Source organism: Hypanus sabinus, chromosome 1 (genome assembly GCF_030144855.1).
Source record: "Hypanus sabinus isolate sHypSab1 chromosome 1, sHypSab1.hap1, whole genome shotgun sequence".
NCBI classification, from domain to species: Eukaryota; Metazoa; Chordata; class Chondrichthyes; order Myliobatiformes; family Dasyatidae; genus Hypanus; species Hypanus sabinus.
The window spans coordinates 130,120,856-130,135,440 of record NC_082706.1 but is presented as its reverse complement, the minus strand read 5'-3'; the positions used below and the strand labels follow the sequence as shown (position 1 = coordinate 130,135,440).

At 38.9% G+C, this 14,585-nt stretch overlaps 2 protein-coding genes across 2 annotated transcripts in view; both read right to left on the bottom strand.

Annotated features, from left to right (window-relative positions):
* The window catches only part of LOC132397565 (probable aminopeptidase NPEPL1), a 50,372-nt gene extending 44,502 nt beyond the window's left edge, over positions 1-5,870 (bottom strand). The window contains exons 1-3 of the mRNA XM_059976386.1: positions 5,640-5,870; positions 2,201-2,386; positions 108-278 (exon numbers count right to left, since the gene is read on the bottom strand). Coding sequence (XP_059832369.1) covers positions 108-278; positions 2,201-2,386; positions 5,640-5,819 — 537 coding nt within the window. The 5' untranslated portion in view covers positions 5,820-5,870. The remainder of the gene's footprint in view (positions 1-107; positions 279-2,200; positions 2,387-5,639) is intronic.
* A 5,775-nt stretch (positions 5,871-11,645) lies between these two features.
* napgb (N-ethylmaleimide-sensitive factor attachment protein, gamma b) overlaps positions 11,646-14,585 on the bottom strand; it is a 28,118-nt gene continuing 25,178 nt past the window's right edge. The window contains exon 13 of the mRNA XM_059976379.1: positions 11,646-12,873. Coding sequence (XP_059832362.1) covers positions 12,727-12,873 — 147 coding nt within the window. The 3' untranslated portion in view covers positions 11,646-12,726. The remainder of the gene's footprint in view (positions 12,874-14,585) is intronic.

Sequence of the window (14,585 nt, the reverse complement as noted above, 5' to 3'; positions counted from 1 at the left end):
CACTTCACTGCATATTTTAAGGTTTTGATGTACATGTAACAAAGTAAGCTAATCTTAAATCAGCAACTACATAATTTTGTATCTCCTACCATTGTACTATTACTTACTTCTAGTGTAGATTCACAGAGTGGCTTGGTATTTTCTCCCACTAGAATAAACTCTACAGTAACAGTCATCTTGTCTTCGTGGTCATGCGTTCCAGTGCGTCGAGTGAACAAAGGAAACGCTCTCGTTAGTGCACATGCTAAGGCAAAAACCTCTGCATATTCACAGACCAACTGAAATAAAAGTTATAACCATAGTAATAAGTTAAAAGCCTTTTGAAAAACAATGTGACACATTATCATATCCAAATTAAGACAGAAATTGATATATTTTTAGGGTTCAATGCGGGAAAATGCAGAAGATCAGCTTTGAAATGACAGAATGCTGTAGTAGTCAGATGGTGCTGAAGAGCCTACTACTGCTTCTATTTCTGTTTTTAACCACAAATTAAAAGTTGCATACATCAGAGAAGTTGTTCAATGGTCGAAAAAAAGTTCATACAAGTCATTTAATCGGATTGTTTTTCTGTTTTCTTCCCGTTGCACAAATCTTAAAAGCGTTTTAACAGACTCACTTTTCTTTAATGTTTGGGCCAAGTATTAATATTCAACCTACGAGACTCCATCATGTTTGTCCTCTTTATAACATCAGCTAATTCTCTGATATACAATTTAGCAAATAGGCTTTGCCCCAGGTATATAATGTTGAGAAAAAAAATATTTCAATTGAAAGCATTTGACTTGCAAAACAATGACTCAAGACTCTAGTAACATTAATTTTAAGTTTTAGTAATGAAATGCAAGCAAATATCAGATAATATTATGTCATGTATGCAAACCCCTAACAAATACTTAATAAGCTTACGAGGAAAATAATTAATAGCGGTTGTATTTTACATATCCCAGAGCACACCAAAACTACAGATACTATCATCTGCTTCAACAGTATTATTATTCTGTATGAAAAAGCACATTAGTTCCTTCGACATGATTTTTAGATACAGTTGATTTTCCTGGCAATTTTAGCTTTTTTATCTTGCCACTGGCAGCACTGAATTTTAGTTGTTGAATTGTCATTGCTACAAAAACAAAACTATTTACCTTTCAGTATTAAAAATCAGCATATATTCCTCAAGAACATACTGAACAGCAGGTCATTCCACCCTATGACTCTTTACCATTTAGTAAAATCATAGGTGACCTACCACTTCAGAATCATTTTCCCTCCACCTATTCCATATCCTTGATTCCATTAAATATCATTTTGTGGTATTCTTTTCAAGATACCGCCAATAGATTTCAGGCAAATATTGAAAGTAATTTTTATGAAGTCAGAAGTGAAATACCATCTCCATACTTTTCCAGTAAGTTCTTGTCACTGTCATCTAATCTGTCAGCTCAACTGTATCAATTCTAATTTTTGCACTAAAATGCTTTTTTGGGGATCTTGTTATACAAAAATTGACCACATTACAACAATAATCATGCCACAAACATATTTCACTGGATCATAAACCCATTGAGATGTCGTGAAAGGGATGAAAATGTATAACACTAATAAAGGTCTTTTCTTTAATACCACAATCCCACTCAAATAGACAACAGAACATCAACTCAATTGACTTTTTGGAAAGCTGTCACGTAAATAAAGGAAAACTATTTTGTACAGCTTTTTCTGAAAATCTCCATTGCTTTTGAAAATCATGTCAAGTCAGTTGAATAACTGTACAGGTGAATGCGCTTCCCAGCGCTGACTCCGTTACAGAAGTTTGGATAATGGAAATTCACCCTTGCTGAATTCACAAATGACCACTAGAAAATAATCTGAGATATAGAATACAAATGCACTCTTACAAAATTTATATGTGAAAAATAAACAAACGATCTTTTCAATTCAAATTTCTTAACACATGCACAGAAGACACATATTACAATTTCAGAAAATTACAATAAGAACTATTTTCTAGGAAGGCAACATTGCCTCCCTCCAAAAAAAATGGGATTGCCCATACAGAAAAAAATTGCCAGTAACTTATCATAAATGATCAGCGTTAACTTTAATTAGCCTTTTGAAAATAAACATGAACAATAAGAAAAGAAAATTCACAAATAACAGGATGGTGCTTATATAAACGAGAGACAAAAAGATCACTCACCACAATGCACTGGTTGGTTCTTCGAGTCAAAGAACTGCTAATCAATCGTGTGAGAAAGTGAGCTGAAGATGGACTGTTGTGGCGACTGACTTTGGACCGGAGTGCTGCCACCAGAGCATAATTGAGCCACAGAGAGCAAATAGCCGTAGGATTTGGATTCAATGTTCTCAGCGCTGTCTGCCAGACCTGAACAACAAACTGAGCATTATTCCAGGGCTTATTTGGCTCTATGCAGAGGAAAATTGCATCTAAACTTAGCAAACTCAAAGTAAATTTATTATCAAAGAGAGTATGTATGTGTGTACATGTACGCATGCATCACCATATACAACCCTGAATATGTGGGCATACTCAATAAATCCTTAATAGAATAATAACAATAATAGAAACAAAGAAAGATCATATCAATTTGGGTGTTCAACCAGTGTGTGAACACAAAAATAATTAATTATAATAATAAATAAATATTGATAACATGAGATGAAGAATTCTTGAAAATAAATCCATAGGTTGTAGGAACATTTCAACGATGGGGTAAGTGAAGTCGAATGAAATTATCCCCTTTGGTTCAAGAGCCTGGTGGTTGAGGGGTAATAACTGTTCCTGGACCTGGTGATGCGTGTCCTGACGCTCCTAAACCTTCTTGATGGCAGTAGAAAAAACAGAGCTTGTCCTGCGTGGTGGGGATTCCCGCTTTCCTGCAACAATATTTCATGTAGATGTGCTCAATGGTGAAGAAGGCTTTACCCATGATGGACTGGGCCGAACTCACTGCTTTTTGTAGGGTTTCCCATTCAATGGCCTTGGTGTTTCCACATCAGGCTGTAATACAGCCAGTCAATATACTCTCCACCACACATCTATTTAAGTTTGTCAACGGTTTGGCTGTCATGCCAAATCTTTGCAAACTCCTAAGGAAGTAGAGGCGCTTATGTGCTGGGCCCAGGACAAGTCCTCCAAAATAATATCGCAGAGAAATTTAAAGGTGCTGACCATCTCCGTCTCTGATCCTCCGAGGATAGGATCATGGACCTCTGCCCTCCTCCTCCTGAGGTCAATAAAAGCTCCTTGCTCTTGCTAATATTGAGCAAGAGGTTGTTGCTATGGCACAATTCATCCAGGTTTTCAATCTCTTTCCTATATGCTGACTTGTCCACTATTAATTTGATCTACGACAGTGGAGACATCAGCAAACTTGAATATGGCCTTAGTCACACAATCATAAGTATAAAGTGAATAGAGTAGAGCCTTGTGATGATGCTGATGGAGATCATGGAAGATATGCAGTCCGAGTAGGAGATTTCATAATGGATCAATTGCAATCATTGATCTCATTAAGCACATAAATATGGTTTTATTTGAAATTTCATGTTAAACTTAAATCAAAATGTTTTTGGGCTAAGAATTAACAGACCAAACATAGTCTAAATAAATGGTTTCTCTCTTGTTATCCAAGTAAATGAACTATTGCACAGAAAAGGATTCATTTCTGAAGATAAGTTGCTTCACTCATTGCCACCACACCAATGAAGAATGATGGTAGCAGTAATGCCAATGGTGAAAGCAGAGCATTAATCTCAATTCCCACAGGTTAGTTTTCCTTCAATCCCAACTAGGAATGTAGAATTAAGTTACAGAGAAAGTGCAGTGCAGGCAGACAGTAAGGTACAAGGATATAATCAGGTACAAAACATTTAGAGTCTGTATACATCTGGAGAAGAGAATTCAAAGTATTTACATAAACTATTCTCCCTGGCCTCTTCCATCCATCTTCCTACTGTGTCCCATATTCTGCTCTGGAATAAAAACAGAAATTGCTGGAGATACTTGTTGGGTCAGGCAGCATAAGACCATAAAAAATAGTAGCAGAATTAGGCCACTTGGCCCATCGAGTCTACTCCGCCATTTCATCCCTCAGCCTCAATCTCCTCATTCTCCCTGTATCCTTTCATGCCCTGACCAATCAAGAATCTATCAACTGCTGCCTTAAATATACCCTGTGACTTTGGCCTTCGCAGCTGCCTGTGACAATGAATTTCACAGATTCACCACACTCTGGCTAAAGACTGGACAGAACATGGCATTTGGCAGAAAATGTTCAACATTTTAATTTTTCCACTCTCCACAATTCTCCTGCTATTTTCTGTTTGTTATCACTGATTTCCAGCATCCACAGTATTTGCTTTTGTACTATATTTATCTTCTGAAGATATACTTTCTAAGCATTCATTGAAGACAGCAAAAACTTGTGTTGTTTGGAATTAACACTGATCTATAAAATAGAACAGCCAATGTCCTAAATGCTTAAAAAAACATGAGCAAAATGGCAAGGTTTTTAAATAGATGTAGGTAAGGACAAGAAATCTGCAGAAGTGGATTTTATATATAATCTAAACATCATTAATACTAAATTGTTCTGATAGCAATGATCCAACATTGTACAACAAAAGGGTCATTTAAAAGTAGCATTCCATTTGTTTTAACATAGTAAATCAACTTTCTGGTGTGCACAAATAGTAGAAGTGATGTACAGTCAAAAAATACCTGCAGGTTCTAGAAATGTAAAATTAATGTCAGAGTACTAATCAGGTCAGGGGTCGCTAACTGTAAAACAAATGACCTTAATTGAAAATGATCACATCTATGACCTTTCATCAGAAAGTTCTGTTTGAAATGCTGTGTCCTGCTCCATGGATGTGTCTGAACTGACAAGTTTTTCAGATTATGAATGGGGCTGATCATTGACAGATAACATGATGGTGGGCCAGGGGAAGAAAGGAAAGATTACAGTGCCGAAAAGACAAGTGATGGTCAAACGATGTTCTTCTGTTCAAAGGTATAAATACTTAGCAATGAATCTACCAGTGTCTATAGGGCCAGTTCTAGAACGAATTGATGTAAGTAGTACGTGCAATTAAATATTTCCTTGTAACTGGTTTCAGCAGTCGTAAGGCCCTTCAGGGAAGGAAATTTGCAATCCTTTACCTAGTCTAATTCTAAACACACTAATGTGCCCCCACAGATGAGAGACAATAACGCTGACATTACTAGGGATAGTGAGAACAAAAATGTTGGCACCAAAACACAAAGTAGGTAGACACAAGATCAGGCACAATTGTGGTTTTAACGTAGGAATTCTAGAGCTTTACGTTTTCCCAACAAAGGTGCGGTCACCTATGGTGAGGCAGCATGATTAAGAACTGAGTACGACGTTAAGAGCACGGGACTGCAGATATACAAGTGGGAGGTAGGGGGAGCATGAAGAGTTATACAGTAATTTAAAAATAAAGGTGCAAACTGAGCATTAGAACATGCTTCAAACAACTCCACTCTCTTTAGTGCTGGGCCCCTACCACCTTAAATATAGGTGCCGGGTCAACAGAGAGCTAGAAGGGCTGAACAGCCTGAACATCTGGCACCATCTTGGACCTCTCACTACCTCCTGGGTCACCCGGGGCTCCAGCTTCCCCTTCACTTGGTTCCAGGCAAGTTTGTGCAGATTTGGCAGCTGTCCTGCGAACAACACCGCCCTAGAGCATGGGTCGGAGTCCCCGGCGTTGGCAGCAAACGCCAAATGCTCCACCACGACCAAACCGCCACTCCTTCCGCAGACCCTCATCGCCGCTCAGAGACGCGCATGCGCACCGTCCCGGCGTCGGCAGCGACGGGTCCGTCAATGCGTTTGCGCACTTTCTTTTTGTCGGCTGTTTCCTTTCCGTGCATGCGCATTCTCTTAGAGCTGGTACCCGGACCCTGAGACGCGGCTTTGAGTCCTGAAGCAGGGTATCCGACCGAACCGGATCGTCCGCTCTCAGCTGCCTGACTTCCTCCAGCGTTTGGCGTGTGTCTGGGCTCTTTAACGCGAACGTTGCTTTGATTTCAGAGTTCCAACGTCTGTTTTTATGTGTTAACTTGCTTGTCAAAGTTAATTTGTGATTTATTCTCTGATAATGATGCAAAGTTGAAAATGACATTGTCATTTCTACTGCAAATTGTCGGTTGATATGGAAAACAGAACAATGTTGCGGATGTAAAATTAGCTTGGTAAATAAATTTTGAAGTGGTGATGAGACTTGGAAATGCCAGTAACCTGGTTTCACCAGGTTTGAGGCGTAGCGGTTAGTGTAACGTTACCGCAGCTCTGAGTACAATTCCACATCGTTTGTCAGGAATTTGAATTTGACCACATGGGTTACCTCCGAATACGCCGGCTTCCTCCCACAGTCAAAAGACATACCGGTTACTAGATTAATTAGTCATTGTTAAGTTGTCCTGTGATCAGCTAGGGTTAAATAGGTGGGTTGCTGGACGATGTGGCTCGTTGGGCCGGAAGGGTTTGTTCCGCACTATCTCTAAATATTTTTTTAACAAAGAAAAATTGTACTCTTAAGAGACAATTGTGTTTGATTACTGCAGGATATACATGGAAACTTTTTTTCTCTCTCTCTCCCTCAAACAAGATACGTTTTTTTTTCTACCTGTTAACTTCCAAAGTAACTTAGCTCCTCACCGAAATCACAATATAACTAAATCAGCAATCGCGTTATCTGGAGCATGGTAACTCGTTCTCTGCAACCTCAATGAATTGATCTGCGTGGACGATATGCAAGACAAGCCTTTCACTGTACTTGTATGACAATAATAAACCAATTTCAATTCCATGAAAACGTGTTATAGTTTATGGTTTATGACCACAGTTTGTCCCAGTTGCTCAGGTTTGGCCTATAAATCTCCAACTTCCTCCCTTCCATGTACCTACCCAAAAGTTGCAATTGTATCTCTGGCAATTTATTCCAGGTACTCATCATCTTCTGTAAAGAAGTTAACTCTCAGGTCTCTTATATCTCTCCCTTCTTGGATCTGTGCCCAAGTGATGGATCTTGTCCCTCAGAATTCTCTCCAGGAAACTGATCTGTCCTTGCTACCCTTCTTGAAAAATGGAACAACATTAACCACTTTCTGGGACTTTGTCAGTGGCTCAAAATTAAGAAAACTATCAACACAAAGGCCTCTGCAATTTCTTCAGAGGCCTCCCATAAAGTCAGAACCCACTTTGGTACACTTCTAGGCTGCAAATACAACCCATGCCCAACCCCTTACTACTTACTACCATAAATTATTCAGTATCAATGGTATTCTCCTTTGTGAACACCGAGGAGAAATAGATATTAAAATTCTCAGCTTATTTCTGTGGCTCCACACATTGGCTGCCTGACGATTTTTAATTGAATGTAGTATTTCCCTAGTCAACCTTTAACAGTTACTAGAACTGAAGAAACACTTGAGATTATTTTTAATTTGGCCTGCCAAATCCATCTTGTAACCTCTTCTTGTCTTCCTGATTTTGTTCTTATGCTGGTCCTAAAATAACAGTATATAATTGTCAAGGGATTCATTAGTATACAGCTGCCTAAATATGATGTATGTTTCCTTGGTTTTCCTTACTAGAACATCAACCTCTCATTAGCCAAGGTTCCCTGAACTTGGTATGTCTACCCTTCAAACTAACAAGAACACAATGCGCTGGAATCTTGATATCACCTTTTTAAAAACCTCCCACTTGCCAATTTTTCCTTTGCCTTTAAATAATGACCCAGTCAACCCCAGCTAGATTCTGCCTAATGCCCTCAAAGTTGGCCCTGCTTCAGTACGTCAATTTAATCTGTGGAGCTGATATAACTTTTCCCATACCTACTTTCTTACCTGATCCTGTCATGCTTAAAACATTGGTATCTCAGACCACTGAACTGGCAGTCCTGCCCTTCTCAGCCACAATATCCCAGTCCCTAGAGGCATTCCACACTCTTAGTTTATCCACTTTTCCTGTTAAGCTACATGCATTGAAACCAACTTCCAGTAACTGCTCCCCTACCTATTTTCCCCTTATCCCTCTGGCTCATCTCCACCTTTCTCTTTCCCTTCTGACCTTACAAACTGCCCATCACCCAGACATTCCCTTCTTTTCCATGCTCTCCTACAATCCATCTTCTTCAGACATTTGCCTCTCACTTATCACCTCCCGCTTCTCTTATTATTCCCAAATAACACCCACTCCTACCTACCTACCTTCCCACTCTCACCTGGATTTACCCATCACCCACAAGCTCGTGCTCCTCCCTGTCCCACAAACATTTAATTCTAGTTTCAATCCTCTTTCTTTCCAGTCCTGATGAAGGGTCTTGCCCTGAAATCCTTTTCCATTTCCATCCATAGATGCTGCTTGACTCACTGAGTTCCTCCAGCATTTTGGGTGTGTTGCATTGAAATTGATGCACTTTAAAGCAATGGTCTTATCTATCCTTTAACTGTGAACATGACTATCTAATTGTTGCATGTACCTGTCTTCTCTTTGACTTCACTTTCATCCTACCATCCTGCCAGCCTGCTTTAAACCCTCCCTGGTGGCAAAAGTAAATTTTCCCACTAGGATATTAGTCCATCTCTGGTTCAAATGCAACCCTTCCCTCTTATACAGGCTGCCTCCCTCTCCAGAAGAGATCCTCATGATTCAAGAATCTGAATAATTGCCCTTAGGTCTTCAACCACACGTTCATCTGGCCTATTTTCTGGACTCAACAGCACATAGTATTGGGAGTTTTTCATAGACGACTGCCCTCAAGGTCTTACATTTTAATTTCTTACCTCACTGCCCATACATTCTGCAGGAATTCATCCCTTGTTCCTCCAGCATTTTGTATGTTGCACTGGATAAGCTAGATTTGTTTCCCCCAAGGCAGTGTGAGTGGAGTGGAGTGGTGCTGAATGGAACAGAATGGACAGCCTGTGGCCGTTCTCAATCCCACCAAATCAGATCAGCGCTTGGAGCAATCTACAACATACGTGAAAGACTCTTATGCATATTACAACACATTACATATGTATGTTCCCTCAGAACTCCATGTGAAGTCATTCTAGAATTGGGGCATAATCAAGAAAGTAGTACAACCAATTCAGGACAATACCATTATCCCAACATGTCACATGCAAAGGAAATCCTAGTACTTTAACTCTACATTTTACATCAAAGTTCCAGCTTATTGCTTCCACATCTCATCATTAAAATATAATTAGTCCAAACCCAAAAAGTTTCCAGCAGGGGATTTATTCCTCTAAATACAAGAAGGGCAGGAAATCTTGAGCAACACACACAAAATGCTGGAGGAACTCAGCAAGAATATACAGTCAACGTTATGGACCAAGACCCTTCAAGCATCTGGAATTATTTTTCTGATTTGTCTGCATTAAGCACCAGTACATAACTTTCTGTAGAAATAACAATAAGCCAATTTTCTTCTGATTATGAAAAGAGGAATGTTTAAATTACTTTTTGAACACATGGTGGTGGGTCATTTGTAGGTTATTTCACTAGCAGATCACATCCAGGGACAGTGAAACCTTGCATACAACTAGCCTTCAAAAAGCAAAACCACAGGAGATCTTACAGAAGCATATAAAATTCTGAAAGGGATAGATAAAAGGCGGGAAAGCCATTTCCACTGATAGATGAGACTAACGAGGGGACATGACCTCAAGATTTTGGGGAGTAGATTTCAACCATAAGCATTATCAAGGATGCATCTCACCCTAAACATGGCTTTTTTAACTCTCCTCCCATCTGGTAGATGCTACAGGAGACTCCGCTCCTGCACCAGCAGGCACAGGAAAAGCTTCTTCCCTGAGGCTGTAACCCTGCTCTACCTCATATCACAGCGCTAAGCAGTATAGCACCCATATTGGACTGTCACAGTACTTTTATATCTGTATGCTGTAGCACTTACTTTTTATTCAGTTATTTTGTAAATAATACTATTCTTTTGCACTTCTGGTTAAATGTTAATTGCATTTCATTGCCTTTGTATCTGTACTCGGCACAATGACAATAAAGTTGAATCTAACCTTGGAGCAGAAATAGGCCATCTGGCTCATCAAGTTTGCTCCACCATTCAAACATGGCTGATCTTTTTTTACCTCCTCCTCAACTCCAGTTCCCGGCCTTCCGCCTGTAACCTTTGATGCCATGTCCAATCGCGAACCTATCAATCTGTGCTTTAAATACATCCAATGACCTGGCCTCCACAGCTGCATGTGGCAACAAATTCCACAAATTCACCATCCTTTGGCTAAAAGAAATTTTTCTGCATCTGTTTTGAAAGGGCACCCCTCTATCCTAAGGTTGTGCCCTCTTGTCCCAGACTCTCCCACCACGGGAAACATCCTTTCCACATCTACTCTGTCTACTCTAGGCCTTTCAACATTTGAAAGTTATCAATGAGATCCCCCTCATCCTTCTGAATTCCAGCAAGTCAAGACCTAGAGCCATCAAACATTCTTCATATGACAACTCTTTCATTCCTGGAATCATCCTTGTGAACCTTCTCTGGATCCTCTCCAATGTCAGCAAACCATTTCTAAAATGAGGGGGCCCAAAGCTGTTCATAATACTCAAGGTGAGACCTCACCAGTGCCTTATAAAGCCTCAGCATCACACCCTTGCTCTTGTATTTTAGACCTCTTGAAATTAATGCTAATATGGCATTTACTTTCCTCACCACTGACTCAACCTACAAGTTAACCTTTAGAGTGTACTGCACAAGGACTCCAAGTCCCTTTGCATCTCAGATTTTTGGATTTTCTCCACATTTAGAAATTAGTCTGCACATTTATTTCTACTACAAAAGTGCATGACCATGCATTTTCCAACATTGTATTTCATTTGCCATTTTCTTGCCCATTCTCCTATTGTCCAAGTCCTTCTGCATCCTGTTTCCTCAACACTACCTCCACGAGGTGGAAACAGTCTATGGCCAGATCAGCAATCACCTTATTCATTGGTGGTGCAGGCTTGACGGGCCAGATGAGCTACTCCTGCTCCTATTTCTTATGTTCTTATATCTGTCAATATGAAAAACCATTGAAAATGTACAACAGACCAGACAGTTATCAACATTTCTGGTTTCATCAAGTCACTGAACCAAAATATTAACTGTTTAACTACTTTACTTGCCACAGTTGCTGCTTAGTCCACTGAGTATCTCTGTTTTTAGTATAATCACTTCCTAACAAGTGTAGAGCAGGTTCTTAATTTATAAATTAAACAAGTGAATGGTCTAAGGAGTCATATTATACCTCATCAAGGTACTCAACTGAATGCAAAGGGCTTGGATAATGTAAAAACGTTAAATCAATCTGTTTCTTCATGACTTTGCTCAAAGTTTCAAGTAAATTTATTATCTAAGTACATATATATTACCACATTGCCCTGAAATTCATTTTCCTGCAGGCATTTACAGGAAAAATATAATAAACAACCAATATGCAAAAGACAAACTGAGGACCATGAGTGAATTGTAATACTGAGGTCAAGCGTAATTTGAGGTCCTTGCATCAAAAATAAAGTATAGCACAAACTGAAAAAGGTTCAGTAAAAACAATGAAACACTTTCCATTTAAGTACAATACTTTACTTTGAATGAAATTTCAAACCTGTGTACATAACAAAGCAACTTTATGTTTGCATCGCAGCATCATTGTCAAGTACAGATAGATACTGAAAACCAACAAGCTCTTGGAAATCAGAGTTCTTTTTTCCAAAGTGGCAACAAGGCAAGGACATTACTGTTATGTTCATGTTCATGAAGTAACTGAAAGCCACTGCAGATATTGACAGCAGAGTACTTTTAAGATAAAAAGGACTAACATTAAAATGCACTTACAAAATAAACTTTTTTCAAGTTGTTAATCACCACAAAGGATATATTAACTAACAATCGCTAGAACATGCCCATTGCTTATCAGTTAAACTGGTGTGTGTGTATGTATATATACATACACACACACACACACACAGAATTACAATGATAACCATAAACACTGAATTTTATTGGAAAACATACAAACCACTTTCAGGCATATATTCTCACACAATGACATTGATGCAGCAAACTAACAACATGATATGCAACCTTAAAGATTAGTATCCTTTTGGTAACTGTACAATATTTCAGGTCTGTCTGTCTGTCTACAGTGTTCATTGGAAAATTAAACCAGACATTGTAAAAAATGCCAAAATATTCCAAAGTTCTGTGTCATCAATTAAGGTCTTACTAAATTGAAGACGAACCTATACAATAAATAATAAATTACATTTAGGACATTGAGAAAATATTCTTATAAAATAACAAGTTTAAACACACTAATTTAAAACATTTATTTAGAACCAAAAAGAAACTGCATTTTAAGATTACATTTCAAAATAAAAAGGACACTTAATATCAAATTATATATATATATATATATATATATATATATATATAATGCAGAGTTAGTCAAATCTAAATACTTCACAACATATAAATTAATCTAGCACTTGTGCCATTTTTATGCAAATCAGAATCTCAGAGATTACAGGCTGACAACTAAACAAGCATAGAGTTATGACGTAAAATAAATGCTTCTGAGCTTTGGCCTCCATCACTTCCAAGCAACTCAAGTTGATCCAAAAGGTATCAAACAAGATTTGTCCACAGTTAGCACAATCCAGAGGAGTAGTCATCATCCTCTTCTTCAACACCATCAGGTTGCTTCTGTGCAGATTCACCATTTTTTTGTTGCACAGGTGACTTCTTCTTTGTTCCTCCTCCAGGAACTCTCAAACTCAGAGAGAGTTTGGCATACTAGGAAAATAGGTTAGATTAAATAGTCTCAAGTACAAGATGTTCAAATAACTAACAAATTACATTTCCTCGTGAATTTGCAGACTGTTTTCTAATAATTATTCATTAACTGGGAACAGGAACAATGCTAATATAATTTTAACCATCCTTTCACTAATGATTTCACTGTGCTACCCACTACACAATGATCTGTAAAATGCATCTGGACCAGGGTCAGCAACATCATGGAAACACCTATGAAGCATTCTGGCAGTTTGTGGTAAATGAACATCAGTGCTCTCCTTTGGAAGTTTTATGAACCTGCATTGTCCCAAAGGTCAATACTGTATACTTTTTCTTGTAGATGGACTATGAAACCATGCCTCATTTTTATAATCCACTGGATAAAACAAAACTTCAATAAATCTTTTAAGTTCATTTTGTGCCTGTGCACTAGCATTTAGAGATGTAATCTAGATGAAATTCCACCTCTCCCAACTATGAAACATCATCATGTAACAGAAAGACTAAAAAATCCCAGTTTCTACATTTCCCCTTTGTGAAGTAGAGTGGGGTAGAATAAATTGGTGTTCGATGGTCAGTGCAGGTTCTTAGGCTGCATGACTAGGACTATAGTACCATGATGATAAACAGCAAAACTACTGAAAAATGTGCTAATTTTACAAAATAACTCTGATGTTAGATAATTTACCCCCAATTCTGTAGAAAAATCTCATTCCAAATTTTGTGGTGAGAAGTCTGAAAAATTTGGCTTAATAGAAAACAGTTCAAAAGGTTCATTTTATTGCCAAAAGTCTGCATGTACAATACAACTTGGATATTTGTCTCAAGAATTCTCAGGCTTAAGCAGGATGTGGATATGATACAATGCTTTTAAAGAGATTGGAAGCCATATATAACAGTGGCTTGAATACTATTTTTGTTCATGTGGCACAGCCGAACTCCTGAACTTGCAACCAAGTTATGAACCAAGCTTCCTGCAGAAAACTGTACCTTGACCTATGCTGGAACAAAAAAAATCTCATGCAACTCGGGACCAAAAAATTTCTGGTGCAAGGTAGGAGACAGCTAATGGACGGTGATAAGCAGGAATACAAAGCACCATCACTGTTCGGTTCTGATAAAGGAAGTGAGAATAGCAATCAATAGGAGACAGGTGAACAGCAGATATAGATTGGGGGATATCCTGTGTGTGAAGTGGATGAATGGAAACAGAAAGAGGTGGGAAGCAAGGATAGGAAAGGAGGGGGGTCTGGGAGGGTGTATTGTGGAAAAGGGGAGAATCAGAAAGTTAGATGGGTGGGGGGGGAGGGACAAAGAAAACAGAAATTCTCTGATGAATCAGCAATAGTTGGTGTATAAAGGGAGGATAGGAGGATGAATATGGGGCCCTGGTGGAGAACTTTGTCAAATGGTGCAAGCTGAATCATCTACAGCTCAACATCAGTAAGACAAAGGAGATAGTGATGGACTTTAGGAAAACAAAGCCTGCACTGCTCCCAGTTACCACATGGATGTGGTGAGAGCCTACAAGTACCTGGATGACAGACTTGAGTGGAGCACCAATACAGACGCAGTGTACGAGGGCCAGTCACCTCTACTTCCTGAGGAGACGGAGGTCCTTTAGAAAATGCAACCCTCTCCTTTACATGTTCTACCACTCTGCGGTTGCCAGTACAATCTTCTATGCAGTGGTGTGCTTGGGCAATGTC